General features: G+C 44.2%; 3 protein-coding genes across 3 annotated transcripts in view; 2 read left to right on the forward strand and 1 right to left on the reverse strand.

The window, feature by feature from the left end:
* LOC133014807 (E3 ubiquitin/ISG15 ligase TRIM25-like) overlaps window positions 1-6,872 on the reverse strand; it is a gene marked incomplete at its 5' end in the record, with an annotated part of 9,733 nt that extends 2,861 nt beyond the window's left edge. The window contains one exon of the mRNA XM_061082072.1: window positions 6,214-6,872. Coding sequence (XP_060938055.1) covers window positions 6,214-6,872 — 659 coding nt within the window. The remainder of the gene's footprint in view (window positions 1-6,213) is intronic.
* bbs9 (Bardet-Biedl syndrome 9) overlaps window positions 1-22,500 on the forward strand; it is a 175,074-nt gene that overhangs the window by 49,841 nt on the left and 102,733 nt on the right. The gene's annotated exons all lie outside the window — the stretch shown is intronic.
* LOC133014730 (tripartite motif-containing protein 16-like) lies at window positions 14,010-15,695 on the forward strand. Its single transcript, XM_061081994.1, has one exon. The coding sequence runs from the start codon at window positions 14,010-14,012 to the stop codon at window positions 15,693-15,695; it is 1,686 nt and encodes a 561-aa protein (XP_060937977.1).

Below are 22,500 nucleotides of genomic sequence, written 5' to 3' on the forward strand. Positions count from 1 at the left end.
TTCTCACCTTCAGCCTCTTCACTGCATGTTCGAAAGCAGCTACTTCTCTACAGGGAAGTGAACAAACCTGTAAATAATAGATCAGACATGTGGAGCTCCCAGTTTGTTTAATTCCTTGCTCAGTGGAACCTCAGCGGTCTTGATGAGTGAAGACGGGTCGCTGCCTCTTCTCACTGTTCTCCTGTCATTAACACAACATCCTTCACCAGGTGAATTTCATGGGTCTGTTTATGAAGCAGAGGCTTTGCTGGTATTTACCTCGAGAAGTCGCAGCGGCTCCGTGCCAGCAATCACACTGCAGCTAGAATGCTGGAGGAATGTGTGGCCAATCAGGAATGCTGGTGAACCAGGCACCTCTTTCATTTCAGCCAGGAGGAATGTCTGCTGGGTAAATTCTCTGCATCAATCTTAGATGATGGGGAGTGTGTGGTTCCCCCTCGTTAGCAGTGTGTGTCTGTGTGTGTGTGGGTGTGTGTGTGTGTGTGTGTGTGTGTGTGTGTGTGTGTGTCTCCACACGCAGCGGCCGGCCATCGCCGACGAGCCGTCAGAGATAAGAGGAACGAAATTCCTGGGAGGATACTTTGTGGTCGGCTGTGCATTTATGCAGCGCAGGATAATATTTCCATTGTTCATGCTGCCTTTATGGGCCTATATTTTATTCATGAATTCCTGAGAGCTACAAGCCACGTCTGACTTTATGTGTCCGTATGTGTAAGCGCAGGAAACTTTTCATCTGCCGACCACAGTGGCTGGATTCCAAAATCCACCCGATGCTTGAACTGTCTGACCGGCCCGATGTGATGGATGACTTTCAGAATGGAGCGAGACCCATGAAGGATTGTTTGTTACGAGTTAAAGACAAAGCAGCTACAGCTCCGTGTTTCTCCTCTTCTGTTCTGAGATGTTTTCCCTCGCTCCCCCAGTCACTCCTTAAAAAGCCATCAGTCATCGCGGCCCCTGTGTTTAACACCTCTCCCCTTTAACTGGCGTTTGATTAATCTGTGGCAGACAGAAGTTAGCCTGGCGCTCCTGCTCCTCCGCGAACCAACGGGCTGAACCCTCTCAACATGGAGAAGCCCGGACTGTCACTCAAAGAAGTAAAAACTCAAGAAGGAGTTTGTGGAACTGGGTGAAGAGAGGCCAGAAGGGGCCGAAGAAAACGGAGGGGGGCTTTTTCGGTTTCCATAAATATTTTCCCCGGCGCTGTTTCCTCTGGAGGTGAAACGTCCGTCGCTTGTTAGTGTTAGCATTAGCGCTGGGCTAGCGAACGCTGCTGCCCGGTAGGCGGATTGTGGGGGGGGGGGCTTGGGAGCCGGGCCGGGCCGAGCCAGGCTGAGACTCCCTGTAATTAGGAGTTCAAACGCTGGGAGAGGGCCGCCTGCTGACTGACGGGGTGACTGACAGGCCGGCCAGGGGCCGCGGCGGGCCCCTAATGGAGGCTTCTGCTCGACAGCAGCGTGATTTATCTGGCCCCAAATGGAGCTCTGAACACGGCTGAACACAGATCCCAGTGTGGAGCGCCGGACCACCGCCACTAACAGCCCTCCGACTCCCTGTGTGTGTGTGTGTGTGTGTGTGTGCGAGTTCATAAGAAAGTGTGCACATCTGTGAATATGTTTGTGCGTGTGTTTAATTTGGCCTTTTTTTTTTGTTTTCACATCTGGGTATTAATCGTTAAATTCATATTTCAGTACAGTTGTGTACACATTGGAGAATGCATGTGTGTGTGTGTGTGTGTGTAGATTGTGTATATGATTGTGTTACGGGTGTTTCTTTCCCTCCCTGTATTTGCATCTTCCCTCAAGGTTGGTCGAATGGGAAACCAACTCTCACCTGAAACACAGTTAGAGGAAGATGCTCCATCATGAACCCTCTGGGGACGTGGACGTGTCAGTGCGTTGAATTTCTAGATCTTCCTTTTAATATCTCGGCAATAATACGACCTGGAGACTCAGTTCAGATGTTCTTGATCTGTCGAGTCTCAGCTCTCGTTTGCATCCACAAGATCTTCCTTCACTCCGAGCGCTTGTTTGGAGCATTTAAATAAAAGCATAAAGTTAGTTTCCAGACGTGTGTATTTGTGTTTATACCAGTGAGTGTTTAACAAAGTGTCCGTGTACATCTCCTCTGAGTGTTGGTCAGTTTGCACATTAATGTTTGTGTGGGCGCGTGTGCATGTGTGTGTGTGTCTCTCTCTCCATGAATGAATGGCAGGCTCTTAGGTGCCCTGTGTGTGTTTGTTTGTGTTTCAGATTAAAGGTCCGATGAGAACCAACGACCCCCCCCCCCTCTCTTGCTGTCTCCCTCCTTCCCAAAGAGATATTTCACCCCAGAAACACATTCATACGCTTACACACAACCACAACCACACACACACACACACACACACACACACACACACACACACACACACACACACACACACACACACACTGAGACCCCTCTTGAAGCTGAATGGAGCTCAGAGAGGTGACGGTGGTCTGGTTTGTTTTCTCTCAGACAGTCTGTTTATGTGACTGTCTGTCTTATCAATGAATGGCTGTCTTTCATTCAGCTGACTGACACTCAATGTTCTGTGTGTGTGTTTGTCTGTGTGTGTGTGTGTGTGTGTGTGTGTGTGTGTAATGCGGGTGGGATTTTGTGCTTTTATCTGTTGATGATGAGGAAGCCACCGCAAAGCCAACTTTACGTCCTGTACACACACACACACACTCACACGCAGACAAACACACACACACACACACACACTCTCTCCAGGTGTTTGCCTAGAGGAAGGTAGTCCGGCTCTTTTCCTCTGTATTTTCCTTTTGCTTTCACCGTTCACATGATCACTCCTAGTCCCCCCCCCCCTCTGACCTTAAGTACAACAGGTCAGTCAAAGAGCATCAAAACGAGTTATTAGAGGTAATTTATCAGGTTGGTGATAAAAACGGATCAATCGATTCACAGACATTTCATTATCAGCGTTTATGTTTTTTGTATAAACGTATTCTTCACAGAATACACAATTAAGGAAAGATGTGCATTCATGTTAACATTTTGCATTGTATATTTCATTTTCTAAAGTTATGTCTTATTGTATTTATGCTTTATTTCTATTCCGCTATTTATAGTACTGCTTTAAATATCCTTTGCTGTTCCGCCGTTTTGATTTTAAATCTTCGATTCCAGGTAATATTAAGTCATTAAAGGTCTGTTTAAAGTTGAAACGTTTCACATTTAATTCTGTAAAACCTCGTTATATTCGTAGGATCAGATACATTTCCTGTGATAAAGCTTTGGTCCTGAGCCCAAACTGAGTCGACTCTGACCAGATGGGTTCGAGTCTGGCTCTGATTTCTCTTCGGTCCCTCAGGCTCGATCAGGTCGAGTTTCATTTTATTTATCTTCCCATAGACTTTAATCAGGTTCGGACTCATTAAATGCAGCAGCGGTTGCTGGGGTGCGCTAACACACAGTCCACACATCGGTTGCGACCGGGTCGGGCCAGATTCCTGGATCCTGCTTGAGCTTTGGTATGAAAGTCTCACAAATGAGAATCACAGAGAGAGGGAGGGAGAGAGAGAGAGAGAAGAGTGAGGATGAAGCATCTGTCATGTTCTTTATCAGACAGAGACGACCTGCCAGAGGATTTCCTCATAGATGTGGTGAGACTGGAGGAGACGTTATTATTAACATATGGACGTGGTCAGGGGGCGGGGGGGTGGAGGAGGGGATCAGAGGCTGAAATGCAGAGAAAGACCGAAGCGATGAAAAGTGCAACAAAGACGACATAGAATCACAAAGAACGAGAATTTTGTTTATGCAAAAGGAAGAAATAGGAGGAGATGGAATGAGTGAGAGATGGAAACTAAAAGATAGAAGAGAAGGAAACACAAAGAGGATGAAGGATTGAAAGAAGGAAAGAATAAAATGTTAAGAGGATTCAAATCTGACAGCGAACGATGGAACGTCAAACTTTCTTTGTTATTTTAGTTAAATGAGACGTATGAGAAATTTAGAAAAGAGAATTACAAAAATGTGTTTCTCTTCTTTCTCCCTCACGACAAAGGAAAAAAGAAGCGGCTGAAGAAGTTGTGATGCAAACACAGAATCACAGAATGATGGAAGTTAAAGATCCGACACTGGAACATAAAGAGTCTTACACGATCTCCTCCTCCCTCCTTTCCTTCCCCTCCTGTCCTCTCATCCCACATCTGAAACAATCCAAGAACAAATCAGACTTTTATTGTTTGTTTTATCTCTTATTGATCTGCTTTCACCCGTCGGCTGTCTGACCCACAATCCACGGAGGGATCCGATCTCTATCTCACCACAGAGAGGGAAGAGAAAGAGAGAGAGTGGGGGGAAATAAGACGATATTAAAAATGAATTAGTGATTTAAAAGAAGATCAGAGTCAGAAAGAAAGATACAAAATATAAGGGAAGGCATTTTTTAAGCTGAAGTAATAAGAAGACTTAAAAAGAAACTAGGGCTACGTTGTAGCACTGGCGGGCCCGAGCACCCGCAGGTTGAAGCATGTAGCGGTTGGTGGAGAGAGCGATCGATGACCAAGCGCACGTCTCTGCGTTGCATGTGTTTTGCGCTCTGCGGCAAGGATAAACGCTTTACTTCCTGTGTCCGTCACGCGATGTTGATCCTTGCCTGCTTATTGCTCATTACGGTCCACGCTATCGCAATGTGAAAATTTCATGTAAATTGAATGATAGTTGTAAAACAAAGCTTACTTCCTGTTGCCAGTAGGTGGCGCCATCACTATTATTACGCACCGACATATAGATCTGCTCAAGCAGACGCTCTGATGTAGCGTGAGCAATTTTGTGTCAATTGGACAATGTTACCACAACTTGGGGCTGTTGCTACACACATGTAATTTGAGGGAAGTTGAACTCGAAAACCGAAGTTACAGCAATTTCGGCCTGAAAAAGCCCAAAATGGAAATGCAAGTCCTTCAAAATACAATAGGGCCTCCCACCGCTCGGTGCTCGGGTTTTAATGAGAAAACAACAGCAATTTTACTTATTTCAAACACATTCATGTTAATGTCATTACAGATTTCTGTCTTTACAAAGTGAGAACTAAATATGTGTGATAAAGGAAGGTCAGTGTTTGATTGACAGCTGATCTCTGTGCGGAGCAGAAACTTCACCACGACGAACTTTGATCAACAAACATGGAGACAAAAGAAGTTAAAGATTTACACATAGAATCGAAATCACTGCTTTTAATGACTTGAGTCTATTTGAGTACAGAACTCAGCTGTGGATCCAAACCCATGAACCCCAACTCCAGCATAGAGCGGGTGAGTGAATGTGGTCTGGACTCTGTGGAGGAGAGTCATGGTGTCAGAGACGCTGTAGAAGGACAGAACACCTGCACTGTGATCCAGGTACACTCCTACTCTGGAGGACCGACGATCTGACACCGGAGTCTTGATGCTGTTGTAATAAAAGATATATCTGTTTCTATAACAATATAATGACCAAGATTTATCATTGAATCCAAATTTACCTTCACGTGAGATTCCTGCTCTGCTGATATTCTTGTATGTGACTGCTACATCAACTATTTTATTCACCCCCACCTTCACCTCCACCTCCCAGTAACAACGTCCAGTCAGACTCTCTCTACTCAGGACCTGCCACCAAAGAGTGAATCTGTCTGGATGATATGAATAAGACTGATCTTCACTTATATATGCTACTTTTCTGTTTCCCTCAGATAATAACAGCTGTCTGTCTGCTGTGTTTGGATCCAGAGGGATTTCCTGTGAATATCTTAAGAAGTCAGCTCTGGTCTCTGGTTGTCGCAGTAAAACATCCACTTGAGACACAATCTGTAAAATCTGTGTCTCTGTCTCACTCAGAATGTCCTGTAGTCGACCTCTGACCTGTGACACAGCTGCTGTCACGTCCTCAAAGTTCCTCAGAGGACGGATCCTGAAGCTGGATGAGTGTGTAGATCCACTGAGTGGTGACAGTGAGGGGTAGTTGTGTAGAAGCTGGTTGTGATCCTCTGTGTCTGAGAGCTGCTTCAGTTCATGGTCTTTCCTCTTTAGCTCAGTGATCTCCTGCTCCAGTCTCTCCTGAAGCTCTCTGACTCGACTCACTTCAGTTTCCTGCTGGGATCTGATCTGCTGCTCCACATCAGAGCTTCTTTTCTCCAGTAGAGGGATCAGCTCAGTGAAGATCTCCTCACTGTCCTCCACTGCTTTATCAGCAGAGCCATTGAGGGCCTCCTCCTCCTGTTGAAGCAGCTTCACGTCTTTCTCTGTGTCCTGGACTCTCTGCTGGATTGTTTGTCTCCTCGGCCCGAGCTCTCTCTGCCTCTCAGTCCTTTCTGCTGCAGCTGACACTTTGTCGTGGTCTTTATGTTCCTCCACCGAGCAGAGATAACAGATACACTGCTGATCAGTGCGGCAGAACATCTTCATCACCTCGTCGTGACGAGAGCAGATGTTCTCCTGGAGCTTCTCCGAGGGCTCCACCAGCTTGTGCTTCTTCAATGGAGGGGACTGAAGATGATGCTGGAGGTGTTTTTCACAATAAGAGGCCAAACAATTCAAACAGGACTTGAGAGATTTCCGTTTTCTCCCAGTGCAGACATCACAGGCCACATCTTCAGGTCCAGCATAGCAGTGATCAGCAGGAGCAGCTTGGAGTCCAGTCTTCTTCAGCTCCTCCAGTGAATCAGCTAACATGGTGTTTTTCTCCAGGACAGGCCTCGGTGTGAAGGTCTGTCTACACTGAGGACAGCTGTAGCTTCCTCTCTCCTCCTCTTTGTCCCAGTGGGTGTTAATACAGCTCTTACAGTAGCTGTGTCCACAGACAGTAGTCACCGGATCCTTCAGTAGATCCAGACAGATCGAACAGCAGAATCTTTCTCTGTCCAGTTGATTTTCTTGCTGCTCCATTTCAGCTGCTGCCAGAGACTGTAGAACAGATTCACTTCCTCCGAACAGAAACAGATCTCTGCTCCTCCCTCTCCCCTTCACTTCCTCTTTTTACCATGTTTTAACACACTATTGAAAAGAGCAACAGTATGGTCCCTCAGCAGCTGCTGCCTTTATGTCAAACTGTTTAAAGGGAGCTACCTTTAGTGCAGCTGCCTTTACTGTAGCTGCCTTTAAACAGTGTGACATACTGTTGTATTTTTAGACTTTGATGCGAGCCAATTAAAAGTGGATGGCAGGCCGCAGTTGTCCCGCGGGGCCGTAGTTTGGACACCCCTGGTCTAGGCCCTGAAAAAGCTGAAAATGGCCACCAAATCCAAAATGGTGGGCTTCCTGTTTGGTCTAGCAAATGAATCCAAAAGATGTATTTCTTTGTAATGTAAAGACACATGTCCCTATCGATTTTTGTAGATGTAGACCAATCGTAGTGCCGGGGCTGCCCTTTCGGGGGCGCTAGTCAGTAATTTTGCCACATCCATTCTTTAAAACCATCTGAATATCTTCGGGGGGGGGGGCTGTTAATACACACATGTAGTTTGAGGGAGATGGACGCATGAACACGGAAGTTACAGCAATTTTGTGTTTCATGGCGAGCTGATGAACTTTGATGCCACTCCATTAATAATGCGCTTGATGAAAAGTCACAGTAATCTTATGTCTTCATTATCAATGTCTTGAGAAACATTTGACACAGTTTGACATGGTTGAGGTCAGTGGATGAGGAGGAATAAATCCAAGTGTAAGACATGCAAAAAACAAGACATTTTCTGTAGCCACCAGGGAGCGCTGTGATTTTAAGTCATGATTGCTGTGTAGATATCATCAGGCCGGGACTCTTGGACCAAATATGTCCGAGATACAGAACCTCGTGTTTTGATGGCGTTTAATCAAACTTTGATGCCACGCCCGGTCACACGGTGTGATGAAAAATCGATCTCTAATTCAGTTTTTATCTCCATCTTGTTGTGATGACACTCATCGAAATTTGAAGTTGATCTGATGAAAGCCCAGGGACAAGTACATCAAAGTAAAAATGTGGAATATGGCCAAAATGGCAACTAAATAGAAAATGGCGGGCTTCTTGTTGCGTTTTTCATAATGCCCCTTGAGACTTTTTTGTTTGTCTGGTCATGATACACGTGGGCCACGATTTTTGTGAACATCGGTCAAAGGGAAATCTAGGGGCTGCGTTCCAGGGGGCGCTGTTGAGCCACTTTGCCACGCCCAATTCAAATTACTCCAGAATACTAAACTATCCGTAGACCTTGAATTTCCTGCAAAGTTTCATAACTTTTTGAGCATGTCTAGACCCTGAAAGGCCCCCGAAAGGGAAATAATAAAAATCCTTACAGTTTCAATAGGGCCTCTCACCATTCGGTGCTCGGGCCCTAATAAACAAATGCTACATCGACAGAAATATGAAACACTGGAGAAAGTTTTCATTAAAAACAAAAAACAAACCGGAGAAGATGTTGATTAAATTGAAATGTTAAAGACAGTGAACGTATAAAACAAGAATAAATAAAAGTGACTGGATCCTTCCACGTTTCATTTGAATCCATCCTGTAGTTTTTGCTGAATTTATCGTATAAATAAAAAAATTATCAAAATCTGATGAAAAGACAACTTGCTTCTTGCAGAAAACAATAAATCATTAATCAGATCCTGTTTTTCTCCTTCGAACTGAAGCTCTGACCAGTGACTTTATTTTCCCACCGTGCTCACCACATCATTTGCTGTTGTGTTCTGTTGCCGGGCAGCGAGCTGAGAGTTAATAAGTCGTCCATGTTGGGAAGCTGTCACGCTGGGAGGAGATTAAAGAAGCTGAAGTTATGGACAGGAGATGTTTTTCTTCCTGTGGTTTTAATTAAACTGTCTGATTGTTGAGTGCCAACAGTCCAGATCTGATCTTACACCCAGTGACACTGACCTGGGATTCTGTGAATCTGTGGCTCGGCCGTCACCGTGAACCACCGCTGTCACGACCACGCTCATGTCCCGGCTCATTCTGCTCAGAGTCAAAGGTTAATTCTGAACCCGTGTCGTGGTTTTTCCAAACTACGCACCTCTTCTCTTCTGGCACGGCCGTCCCGACTGTAACGTACAAAACCACAGCAGGGTGCTGTTTACGTTCTGCTGTGGTCGGGGGGGGAGCTTTTGTTTGGCTGTAGAGTAAATGAAATCAACTCTGCAGCTCTCAAGACAACGTGTGGAGCTTCATGCTGTCGGCCATTAAGACCACAGACTGTAAACCAGTTCGCTCTCAGTGAGGTTATGAGTCAAAAGCCCACGGAACGGTGCTGAGTGAAAACATCCATCTGTGTTCTGAGCTCCAGACTGGGGGGGGGATAAGAGTGGGAGGTATTACATTCACGCTTCTTAGTTTTAAAAATCCTAAGAAAATCAGCTCTTTAATGCAAAAGATAGAAAAACAGGCCGGAAGTTAAGAACACAAGAATTTCCTGTCAGACCTCCTCTGTCTGTAATAAAGGGGTTAAAAAAAGGCCAAGTAAAGTTGATCTAAATGGTGATTAAATCAATAATGGGATGCAAGTAAAAATAACAAACATATTTAAAGTATTTTATACTTATGTTGTGTCAAATAAGTCTCGTTCAAACCGCTGCTGGGTCGTAAACTGTGACAAATCTCATCAGATTGTGTTTGTGTTAGCGTTTGATTCCCAGATCAGCTCTCGCTAATCGCTCTTTGTTCAAACCAGCAGGACTCTGGGCCTGATACACCACAAATAATACGATTACACACCAGCAGCAAACACACACACACACACACACTCACACACACTCACTGTAACCACACGACAGAGTAAATTGCCACATGCATTCGATGAATAAATTCCTGTCCGTTAAGGAAATGCTGTTGTAACAAAGATGCCTGTGTCTGTGTGTCATTGCATTATTTAATTAGCTGTAAGTACAGCGGTGCGTGGAGCACGTCATGTGGTCTCTGCCTGTATGGAAACCATACGCACAACGGGACCGGTTGGCAGTCGCTCCAACTATAATAAACTGGAACAATATATACAGATCTGCAGTCAGAGCTGGAGCTAATGGATTTTGGGCACATGGCGGAAAACGTCTGTGTGTGTGTGTGTGTGTATGTCTCTGTTTTAACTGTCGGAAGCAGTGAAATGTAAAACTCAACGAGAACGAAACATTTCCAGGCCACATTCGACCTCATGGTATTCAGAGTTCTTGAATACTGGTATTTCATTTTCCCAATTTGTTTCTCCGCACTGGTTCAGCAGAAGTCAACGTTGGACTTAGTGTCATGTGACTGCGCCCGAGTTTGTCCTTGTGAGTGTTTAGCTGAGCGATGAGCATCTGTCGAGTTAGAAAGATGCAGCAGCAAGAAAATGACAGAAGAACGTTTACTCAAAGAGTGAGAGGAAAGTCCGGAGCTTCTGAGGACGAGTGCTCGAAAAGTGTGTACACTGAATTCTTTATGTTGTTTGTGTGTATGTGTGTGTCTGTGTGTGTATGTGTGTGTCTGTGTGTGTCTGTGAGAGCCTGCATGACTGATGACCTCCATCAGTTCACTTTCTCCAAAGTCAACATGTCGCTTTCTGCATGTTTGTGTGTGTGTGTGTGGGCACATTTTGTCCCTCTACGTCACAAACAATAGCTGATTTATAAGATTACATATATTGACTCTGTAATCACGGTGTGTATGTCCGTGTGTGTGTGTGTGTGTTTGTCGGAGAGAGTGTGGCGGCCTTGCGACGCCAAGCCGAGCCTATTTATCTTGTTGCAGTGAATTCCCAGAGTTCTCTTCCCCTCCTCCGCTCCCTCGCTTTACGCCTCCTTCACTCGCTCTCTTCCTCTTCAAAGGAGACCATTGAGAGAAAAGCAAACAGGCATGGAGGGGGCAACACACACACACACACACTCACACACAGGTACACTCACACAGGTACACACTCAGGGCTGCCAAGGGTGTGTTTGCGGGTACAACTTATTTAGTGTGGTTTTCTTGGCGTGTGTGAGCAGTACATGTGTCTGTGTTGTATGTGTGTTTGTGTGTGCATCCATGATTATGAAAGTGTGTGCTGTGTATATGCTCATGTAAAAGTGTGTGTGTGTGTGTGGAGGTCACTTCACAAAGGCACCAGTGTGTTTGATCAGATTAGCCATCTTAGTGGAGGTGGGCTATGTTAGCGTCACAATAGCGTTAGCATTGAGCCCATTGGCGTCGCTAGCTGCTGATTAGCTTGCGGCTTCTGCAGTCGCAGGTTTGTGGAATTTTGACTCAGCTCACCAAACCTCCTTAGGTCCGAATTAGTGTCGTTTTCACTGGGACCACAACCAAAACCATCACCTCAGCCCTGGCTCCGTGTGTGTGTCTGTGTGTGTGTCTCTGTGTGTGTGTGTGTGTTGGCCTCTCAGGTCTCTCTGGTCTGGACTGCATCAAGTGTGTGGTTCAGCGTTGGCCCGTAGGGATGCCGTGTGTGTGTTTGTGTGTGTACTGGTTGTGTTTCTGTGTGTGTAAGTGAGCACGTATACATGTGTGTTACGTTCAGGGAAACGAGAAGACAATGTTGTTGTTGTTTTTTACACTCAACAGTCCTTTTTTCTCAGGATATTGAGTCCTGAGAAGACATTTATAGAAGCAGTATATTCTACGTGGTTTATTTAAGATAATCCTGAATAGTTCGGGCCCGAGCATCGACGGTGGGAGGCATGTTGTATTTCGAAGGATTTGTATTTCCCTTTTGGGCTTTTTCAGGCCTAGAGGCTCAAATTCTTACCAAACTTTGCAGGAAATACAAAACCCTAAAAAGTAATGGCTCAACAGCGCCATCTAAGGAAAATACCCTCAGTTAGCTTTTACTGATCTTCACAAAAACCGTAGCCCAGGTGTATCATGACTTAACAAAACAAAAAGTCTGAGGTGCAATGGGAAAAGCTTACGCTAGGCTGGTCACACTGGACGCGTAAGCATCGCGTAAGCATCGCGTAAGCATCGCGTAAACGCTGGTCCGGACACTCTTTAAACTTCGCGGCGGTCATCCTGCGATTCCCCTCCGTAATCACACATACAGCTGATATTTGTCATTAACTGCAAAGGCGTCCCAGCATTTGTCCTTTTTAATGTTGTCTTTATACAACATGTGCCGAGGATCATAAAGCTCACTGTACTACTTCTCCACTTCAATTATTAATTTAATGTCATCCGTCTTCAAGAACGTCTCGGCTGTTTGCTCCGTTCAATGTCGGGTGTCGAGGGTAAATTACGTATTCTCCACTCAAGCTTATGTGGAGAGTACGTAGACACCCCCCCCCCCTCTCTTTTTATCTTTATGACTGCTTGTGTGTCTGTATGGATGGGCAGAGGGGGACATTTAATAATGTGATTGGTAAAATTGGTCAAAGCTGCCTCACTTCAGCCTCCGGTGGGGCTGGCACAAGGGATTAACATGGGAGTGGATGGAAGCCAGCTGTTATTTAAGGCATGGCGCTGCACTTACGCGTCCGGTGTGAACCCGGCGTAACAGGAGGCCAGCCATTTTGGATTTAGTGGCAATTTTCTAAAATTTTTCTTTGACGTTCTTGTCCCAGGGTTTTCATCAAATCAACTTCATATGGACATGATTGTCATCACAACAAGACGGAGATATGAACTACCTCGAATTTCGAGTGTTCATCGTGGCGTGGCGTAAAAGTTTGTTTAAGCATCATCAAAACACGATGTTCTGTATCTCAGACGTAGAAGGTGCAGTCGAGTCCAAGAGTTCCGGCCTGATGACATCTAACCCACAGAAATTATTAATTAAAATCACAGCGGCGTCTTGTTTTTGGAACATCTTACACTTGGAAGTATTCCTCCTCATCACTGACCGCAACCATGTCAAACTGTGTCAAAAGTGTCTGAAGACATTGATAATGGCATAAGATTACTGGGACTCTCCGTCAAACACACGTGTTACTTCAGTGTTCATGCTTCAGTCTCCCTCAAAATACATCTGTGTAACAACAGCACCCCCCTGCAGATATTAATATGGTTTTAAGGAATGGGAGGGACGAAATAACTGAATAGCGCCCCCTAAAGTGAAGCCCCGTCACTAGGATTGGCCGACATCTACAAAAATCGAGAGGGACATTTGTCTTTTCATGACAAACAAATAAATGTGATGAACTTGTCCTTGGACTTTCATAGGATCAACTTCATGTTCTGTGAATGTCATCTCAAGAAGATAGAAATATAAACTACCTCGGCATATATGATTTCATCACACGGTGTGACCGTGGCGTGACATTTTGATGATTCGCCAAAAAAGAGGGATTTATTATAACTCTTTTGTGCATTGTTCTTTCAGCCTCAAACCTAATTCACAGTCCCGCCCCTATCAGATCCATATCATATTGACTCATCATTACAGTGCCACCTGCTGGCTACAGGAAGTGACATGTTTTAAACTTTGATGAACTGCTCTTGGCTGCTTTACAATATATATTAAAGAACACTTCAAAGGATTCACTAAGCAAATATTGATTTGTTGTCAGTTTGCTTTAATGTTACAGTGTCAGTGGTGTTAGAATCCTTTGATGTCTCAGATGCAATGATGAAACATTTATACGACCTGAAGAGAGAAAAGAGTGTTTTTGACCTGAACACAACTAGAAGTCTAGTATAGTGATAGCATTAGCACCACCTACTGCCAAAAGGAGGTTAGCCTAGTTTTTAAACTAAATTCAATTTAGATAAAGTTTTCACTATGGGGTCTAACTTGATAGGGAAGACCGTAATGCATGATTAGTGAGCGTGGTCCAGCGGTGCACGACAGACGCAGGAAGTGAAGCGTTTATCCTTGCCGCAGTGCGCAAAACACACGCAACCGCTTGGTCATTGATCTCTCCACTTACCGCTGTGACATAAAGGCAGCAGCTGCTGAGGAGAGGTAAGACCATACTGTTGCTCTTTTAATATAGTGTGTTAAAATGTGGTAAAAAGAGGAAGTGAAGAAGAGAGGGAAAAGCAGAGATCTGTTACTGTTTGGAGGAAGTGAATCTGTTCTACAGTCTCTGGCTGCAGCTGAAATGGAGCAGCAAGAAAATCAACTGGACAGAGAAAGATTCTGCTGTTGGATCTGTGTGGATCTACTGAAGGATCCGGTGACTACTGTCTGTGGACACAGCTACTGTAAGAGCTGTATTAACACCCACTGGGACAAAGAGGAGGAGAGAGGAAGCTACAGCTGTCCTCAGTGTAGACAGACCTTCACACCAAGGCCTGTCCTGGAGAAAAGCACCATGTTAGCTGATTCACTGGAGGAGCTGAAGAAGACTGGACTCCAAGCTGCTCCTGCTGATCACTGCTATGCTGGACCTGAAGACGTGGCCTGTGATGTCTGCACTGGGAGAAAACGGAAATCTCTCAAGTCCTGTTTGAATTATTTGGCCTCTTATTGTGAAAAACACCTCCAGCCTCATCTTCAGTCACCTCCATTGAAGAAGCACAAGCTGGTGGAGCCCTCGGAGAAGCTCCAGGAGAACATCTGCTCTCGTCACGACGAGGTGATGAAGATGTTCTGCCGCACTGATCAGCAGTGTATCTGTTCTCTCTGCTCTGTGGAGGAACATAAGGACCACGACACAGTGTCAGCTGCAGCAGAAAGGACTGAGAGGCAGAGAGAGCTCGGGCTGAGGAGACAAACAATCCAGCAGAGAGTCCAGGACACAGAGAAAGATGTGAAGCTGCTTCAACAGGAGGAGGAGGCCCTCAATGGCTCTGCTGATAAAGCAGTGGAGGACAGTGAGGAGATCTTCACTGAGCTGATCCCTCTGCTGGAGAAAAGAAGCTCTGATGTGGAGCAGCAGATCAGATTCCAGCAGGAAACTGAAGTGAGTCTAGTCAGAGAGCTTCAGGAGAGACTGGAGCAGGAGATCACTGAGCTGAAGAGGAAAGACCATGAACTGAAGCAGCTCTCAGACACAGAGGATCACAACCAGCTTCTACACAACTACCCCTCACTGTCACCACTCAGTGGATCTACACACTCATCCAGCTTCAGGTTCCGTCCTCTGAGGAACTTTGACGACGTGACAGCAGCTGTGTCAAAGGTCAGAGGTCGACTACAGGACATTCTGAGTGAGAAAGAGACAGAGATTTTACAGATTGTGTCTCAAATGGATGTTTTACTGCGACAACCAGAGCCAGAGACCAGAGCTGACTTCTTAAAATATTCACAGGAAATCACACTGGATCCAAACACAGCAAACAGACTTCTGTTATTATCTGAGGGAAACAGAAAAGTAACACGTATGAGTGAAGATCAGTCTTATTCTTATCATTCAGACAGATTCACTGGTTATCCTCAGGTCCTGAGTAGAGAGAGTCTGACTGGACGTTGTTACTGGGAGGTGGAGGTGGAGGTGGGGGTGAGAGGAGCAGTTGGTGTAGCAGTCGCATACAAGAATATCAACAGAGCAGGAGGCTCACGTGAATGTTTATTTGGATTCAATGATAAATCTTGGTCATTATGTTGTTATGGAAACGGTTATACCTTTTATTACAACAGCATCCACACTCTAGTGTCAGGTCCTGCGTCCTCCAGAGTAGGAGTGTACCTGGATCACAGAGCAGGTGTTCTGTCCTTCTACAGCGTCTCTGACACCATGACTCTCCTCCACAGAGTCCAGACCACATTCACTCAGTCTCTCTATGCTGGAGTTAGGGTTTTTTGGTATGAATCCTCATCCGCTGAGTTCTGTAAACTCAATTAGACTTGAGTCATTAAAAGCAGTGATTTAGATTCTGTGTGTAAATCTTTAACTTCTTTCGTCTCCTTGTTTGTTCGTCGTGGTGACGTTTCCGCTCCGCAAAGAGATCAGCTGTCAATCAAACACTGACCTTCCTTTATCACACATATTTTGTTATCACTTTGTAAAGACAGAAATCTATAATTTCACTGAGATGAATGTGTTTGAAAGAACCCGAGCACCGAGCGGTGGGAGGCCCTGTTGTATTTGGAAGGACTTGCATTTCCATTTTGGGGCTTTTTCAGGGCGAATTTTCTGTGACTTCGGTGTTCAAGGTTCAACCTCCCTCAAACTACATGTGTGTATCAACAGTCCCGCAGTGCGCAAAACGCATGCAACGTGGAGACGTGCACTTGGTCATCGATCGCTCTCTCCACCGACCGCTACAGACTTCAACGTGTGGGTGCCTGGGCCCGCAAGTGCTACAACGTAGCCCTAATTAAATCTGAAATTACACCTGTTAACTGTTTAATAATCATTTATTGGAGTTAATGAAATGTTGAAATGAGAACATCTGGTGTCTCAACAGGAGTTACATCGAATTATGAAATAAATGTTTCCAAGACTCACAAAGTTTCCAACTTGAAATGTATAGAGTTTAAGACAAAGAATCAAGGCCTCCAAGGTTTTTGAATATTGACATGAATCATTTTAAGTGTGGACATTTAGAAATAATGTTATCAATATTATTTTCCCTTAAATTCAGCTCTGCACCGACGTCTGCAAGTGAGGTTCAGTCGACCTCTGCTCTGATGCTGACACTGAGAAAGACAGAAAATGGTTTGAACGGTTTTGTTTGAAAGCTCTCGGCCCTTTTCACATTATTATGTTTGGTCAATTTTTCAAATCCTCAAACTTCTCAACAAGAAAATCACAAAGAGGAGAAGCAGAAAATAGAGAAAGGAGAGAAACAGGTGGAAAAGAAACTCCACATCTGCAGAAGTGTGTGTGTGTGTGTGTGTGTGTGTTTGTGTGTGTGTGTGTGTGTGTGTGTGTGTGTGTGTGTGTGTGTGTGTGTGTGTGTGTGTGTGTGTGTGTGTGTGTGTGTGTGTGTGTGTGTGTGTGTGTGTGTGTGTGTGTGTGTGTGTGTGTGTGTGTGTGTGTGTGTGTGTGTGTGTGTTTTTCTCTGTGTGTGGTGCTAATTTGTAGTCAGGATCTCTCTGTGTTTTGTCTGCCAAGATTAGACTGCCTTGTTTTGGTCTATGACCACATACAGACAATGCACCATTTACACACATACGCAAAAACACACACAAACACACACACACACACACGAGCAACAACGTGACGTTCTCAGCGTCCGGTCATATTTTATCTTGAGGTAGAGTGACAGTAATGACCATGAGTCCTGCTGCATGTTTAAACAGAAATACATGTTTGGTATCTTATTGTGGTTTTTCTAACCAGCTTCAGGAAATTACATTTAATTTGATATCATTTCCCGTCCTGTAACTCACACAAAGAGATTCTTAGTGAGCTCCAGTTTGCAGATCACCACGGTGACCAGAAAGCTTTGAGTCTTGATTTTTTGAAAATAGAAGTACCCATATTTTGCGGAGCGGGGGGGTGAAGCCTGACTAAGATTACAGCAGTATCCACGTCCCAATGCACACGATGCTTTATCATCGACTTGACTCTGAATCATTTACTAGATGAACATCAGGTGGATTGAAGAAGACTTGAAACCAGAGATTGAGACGTATTATATGTTAATCTTATTAATTGCAGGATTTCAGACTTTTATTTTGTTACATATCATTCATCGCAGTGTTGTTTATCTTAGTGGCAACAACACTTTAATATTGTTAATCAATTTCAAATCATATTTATTGTGACATTTTAAATTTGTTATGAAGCAACTTGACAGATTCACAGATTATTATTCACTGTGCTGTGAAATGTGTTCTTTCTACTAAAAGTTATTACCCTGTTTGTCTTCGCCTGTATTTAATTCATAATTTCATAACTCAAGCTGGTCCAGTGGCTTCGTCTCTGTTTCTGACAAATAGAGTCTTTGAAATGGTTTGAGCAGATTTCAAAGACTCGATGGTGAGTTTGCAGGAAGTCGTCTGTAGAGCAGCAGGAGGCGGGACTTGATGTTTGAACACAAACTATGATCACACTCAGAGAAGCTTTGGAATAAAACTCACTGTTCTTTAAGAGTAAATGAATGAATCTGGTGTGATTCAGTTGAGATGAGATGACTCCACAGGGAAAGTTCATGTTCTGCTTCACATTGAATTCACAGATTTAAACGATACTAAACACAAACAGTCGGAATAAATCTGCTTCTGCAGCGGAATGACTGCTGGACACACAGCTGGACACACATCTGGCTCTGAGTGTGTGTGTCTGTGTGTGTGTGTCTCCTTCATTTTATCGCGTCCCCAAGTAGTTATCCTGCAAATGTGCACATGCATCAAATGTGTGCATACAGCATGTGTGTCTTCATGCAAGCCTGCCATGTGTGTGTGTGTATGTGCGCGCGCATCTTTTTGCACTGTAAGCGTGTGCATGTGTGCAGCCTGGGAGGTTAGTGTGAACTGGTAATGACAGGCCACTGTGTGTATGTGTGTGTGTGTGTGTGTATGTATGTATGTATGTGTGTGTGTGTAATGAGTAGAGAAAGGTTCTGTGTGATTATAGGCCTCCTCATAAGGACCAGAGAGACTAAATATGGTTTCAGACTAAACAGTATCCCCACACACACACACACACACACACACACACACACACACACACACACACACACACACACACACACACACACACACACACACACACACACACACACACACACACACACACACACACACACACACACACACACACACACACACACACACACACACACACACACACACACACACACACACACACACACACCACAGACCACATACACATTGCAATATACAGCACATACGAAGAAAAATTTCTGAAAATAGCTTTTTAAAAAAGAAATATTTTACGATCAGACAGGAGTTGTCTTCACCGTTTCTTTGCTCCGTCGTCGTGAGGGAAACTGAATCTGACTTTTCACCAGGTCCTGCAGAAGTCAAGTTTGACCCGTGAAGTTTTACTCATTAGTTTCACGCTGCAGATGATTGGAGCCTTGTTTCCCCGACTCTCCCACAATGCACTTCTTCTTTAATGTAAGCAGGAAAGATGTCAGACTGACGAGCACGTGTCAAACACTGTCATGAAATATAAACATTAACACGACCTCCATCCTTTCAGACCTGTTCTACTTCAATAATCCGTTTCAAATTAAATTCTCTGAGCTGCACGTAGTTGCTCTGATAGGTTTACGTGGCGGTTTCCTTTCATTCTCGCATGTAGCACTTACACGTTTCCTCTCCATTTCCAACCTGAATCCTGACGGGAGGTTAATCACACAGTGCGCACGATGTGTTGTTGAGGTTTGGAGCGCGTGCACGAAGTCTCCGCCCACTTGCATCTGCAACCTATGGTTACCCAGAACACTTTGCTCTGCGTAGGTCTGCAGGGATGTTCACGTGTGTGTGTGTGTGTGTGTGTCTTTGGAGAAACACAATTCCACCGGCAGTCACCACAGAATTCATCACAGTTTAAAATATCATGTTTTACAGACATAATAAAGTTTGTTGTATGTTATTAAAGACACATTGGAAAACTTCACATGGAAGCAAAACGTCTTTTATGTTAAGTCGATTTATAATAATAAACTTTATTTATGTACGACTTCAAAACAAAATAAGAAAGACAACAAATCAATAAAAAGGACCAAAATAAAATGAGGTAAGGTTTTCTGGTAAAAGTACATTTTGAGGTTCTTCTGTCAGTGCCTGTATGGATACAATTTAATTATCCATTCATTATTAAAATAAAAAATACAAATCAGAATTATCTTTCTGGAAGAAGTATGTTCTAAGATTTAGCAATTGTATTTTCCTGCCACTGGACTGAAGATGGAGATGAGTTATTGTTTACTCTTGCTTAACGGTTGTGCACGGTTCCTTTAAATAAATAAAGTTATTGAGTTGGTAGAAAATATTAACAGTTTGATAACGGATTCATCTTTAGAGATATTACAAAGTAATTGTGAAGGGCATTTTCTCTATAAAAAATGTTCTTGTTCCATTGTAATGAACGCTGAGTTTCAGGAATGACTCATTACCTCAACACATCAAGGATGAACTGATTTTTAAACTTAAAGAATTAAAGACACTTTTCAATAGTATTCAAAATGTTGTCAACATATGAATCTGAAAAGACGCAGATACAAAGTGCAACTCTGACTCCTGAGCGGAGACTCGCAACCACAAGAGTTAATTCTCATTAGCTGATAAATCTGATATATAATTATATAAATAATTATTCCTTTTATCCCTTTTTTAAAGCTCTAAATTCTTTTTTGTATTTCTGATTAAATCTGAATCAATGTTGTCGTACTGTAAAGCGAGTTTCCCTCCAGATGTTCAGAGTTAATATGTGAGAAGATGTGTGTGGCAGGCGTGTCCTGTGTTGTCTTGCACCATTGAACTTTTCATCGGGCCAATAGAGTTCATATATTTTGGCTTTTGAGGAAGGTTTAAAGCACACACACACACACACGCACACTCACACTGACAGACACACACACACACACTTCTATGCGCTCACAGCTGTTCTGGTGAAATGGGCCCTTGGGTTAAGTCACATCACATGCTATTAATACACTCTCCCTAACAGTGTGTGTCATGTGTGCGTAGGTTGTGTGAGTGTGTACGTGTGCATGTACATGCGTGCACCTCAGCCTGATTGATTTAAGTGCCTGGCTTTAGGGCGTGAGTGTGTGTGTCAGTGTATCTGTTTGAACTTTGACCCCGGCCACACTTCCAAAACAGCTGTATCAGCCCTTTTTTTATGAGGTGTGTATGTGTGCGTTTGCATTTGTGTGTGTGTGTGTGTTTCTGATATCCTCCTCCTCCCTCTCTGACCTCCACATGCAGACGACGTGACATTACGTCCAGATGTTTCCAGCTGTTCCCGTGGAGTTCGATTGTGAAATATATCCAGATTCGCTCCACAGCCGACTCGCCCCAGTTTCCCTCCGTCAGTCTCGCTCTCTCACGACATTAATAACCTCGATCCCAACACAACAGGTCCACAGTTTAGTGGAGGCTTCTGGGAAAAGTAGAAAATTCACTCTTGGATTTAAAAGTACGAATCAGAATCAACGTTTGATGATATATTTGACTTGTCAGCAGTATATTAACGACAGGAAAACTCATAAAACCTGACAAATCCTGTTGGAACCAGGAAGCAAAACAGAGCAGATATAACCGTGAAGGAAGAACTTTAGTATGATTCACATTAAGGTTTTAGTTTGACATGGGAACTTTGGTTCAAGGCCGTCAAGTCATTTATAGCCGAATCAGAAAGAACAAATTACTTGTCTAGTTTCTTTTTATATAACAAATATCCTGTCCACCCTCACTGACAGTGAATAAAGATAAAGATGGACGACATGTTCCCACTTCCTCCCACGATCCAGAAATGAAGCCACAACATACAAGTGCATCTGTCTCCTCACCCGGTTCAACTCAGATTTAATAACTGAGAAAGGATCGATCCTCAAATACTCAAACAACTCATTCACGACTTGTTTTCATCCGTCTCGCTCATATTCTTCCAATCTGCAAATCATAAAGAAATAAAATGTCACTGAAAGAGCTCATACCTCCTTGTTCCATTGTTCCATCTTGATCCGTGAGCTATTCTCAGTGGAATCTGTGATCTGATCTGAATTTGCTGGGATGGTTTATTCCCTGAACTTCTTTAAACCAAGTTTCCTGTGTATGCGTCCAGTAGTTTTTGTGTAATTCTTCTGAGTGAATCGCTGGCGGATGGAGAGACGACCTGAATCGTGACCCTGAACAGAGCAGCAGGTGCTCAGCATGTTTTTTTAAATACATATTTCAAGTGTAGTCACAGTTTCAGCCGGAAGCTGCAGGAGAAACCTGCTGACAGGTCGGAACTGGGATCCGTTTCCGATGGAGGTGGAGACACAATGTGGACTTTCCTGGATTCAACATACTTCATCAATTCTCCCCCCAGAACCCCCCCCACTTCATCCATCCAGCTGGACCAGCCTCCTCGTTATCTCAGCTACGGGTGGGCCTGTGTGTGTCTGTGTGTGTCTGTGTGTGTCTGTGTGTGTGTGTGTGTCAGGTCACCTCTGGACCTGTCGGGTCCACTCCCACAGCCCGGGGCTACCTGAGGCCAGGGACTCGGCCTGGGTGTTAATCCCAGGTTGGATGTCACTGCGGTGGGTCACACTGTGTAATTTAGTCCCCCGCTCTGTCTGGGGCCTCCAGGCCTTCAGGACCACCCGGCACACTGCAGCAGTGTGTGTGTGTGTGTGTGTGTGTGTCTGTGTGAGGGTGTGTGTGGAGTTAAGATGGTGTAAAGATTTTTTGGTTTAGCTTTTAGCTGCTAATGCCCGTCAGCACAAGAGGTTTAAGAGCGTGCGTGATCTGAGGCTGTGTGCGATCTGTCGTCAGTGTGTGTGTGTGTGTGTTTGAATCTCTGTGTTGTGTCTTTATGGGTCGAGAACTAATATTCCTCTTGTTATTGATTCATCCATTAAATATGTTCCTGATTAACAGACTCATCAGAGGCTGATCAAATGTTTACACTGTGAGAAGTTCTCTTTTCAAGTTAAAGAGACGAGAGCAGAGTCACAGATGTCTCGCCCACTGTCAAAATAACTCAACGTATCTAAAAGACACGCCTTGTTTTCCCTTTA

The sequence above is a fragment of the Limanda limanda genome, chromosome 11, assembly GCF_963576545.1.
Source record: "Limanda limanda chromosome 11, fLimLim1.1, whole genome shotgun sequence".
NCBI lineage: Eukaryota > Metazoa > Chordata > Actinopteri > Pleuronectiformes > Pleuronectidae > Limanda > Limanda limanda.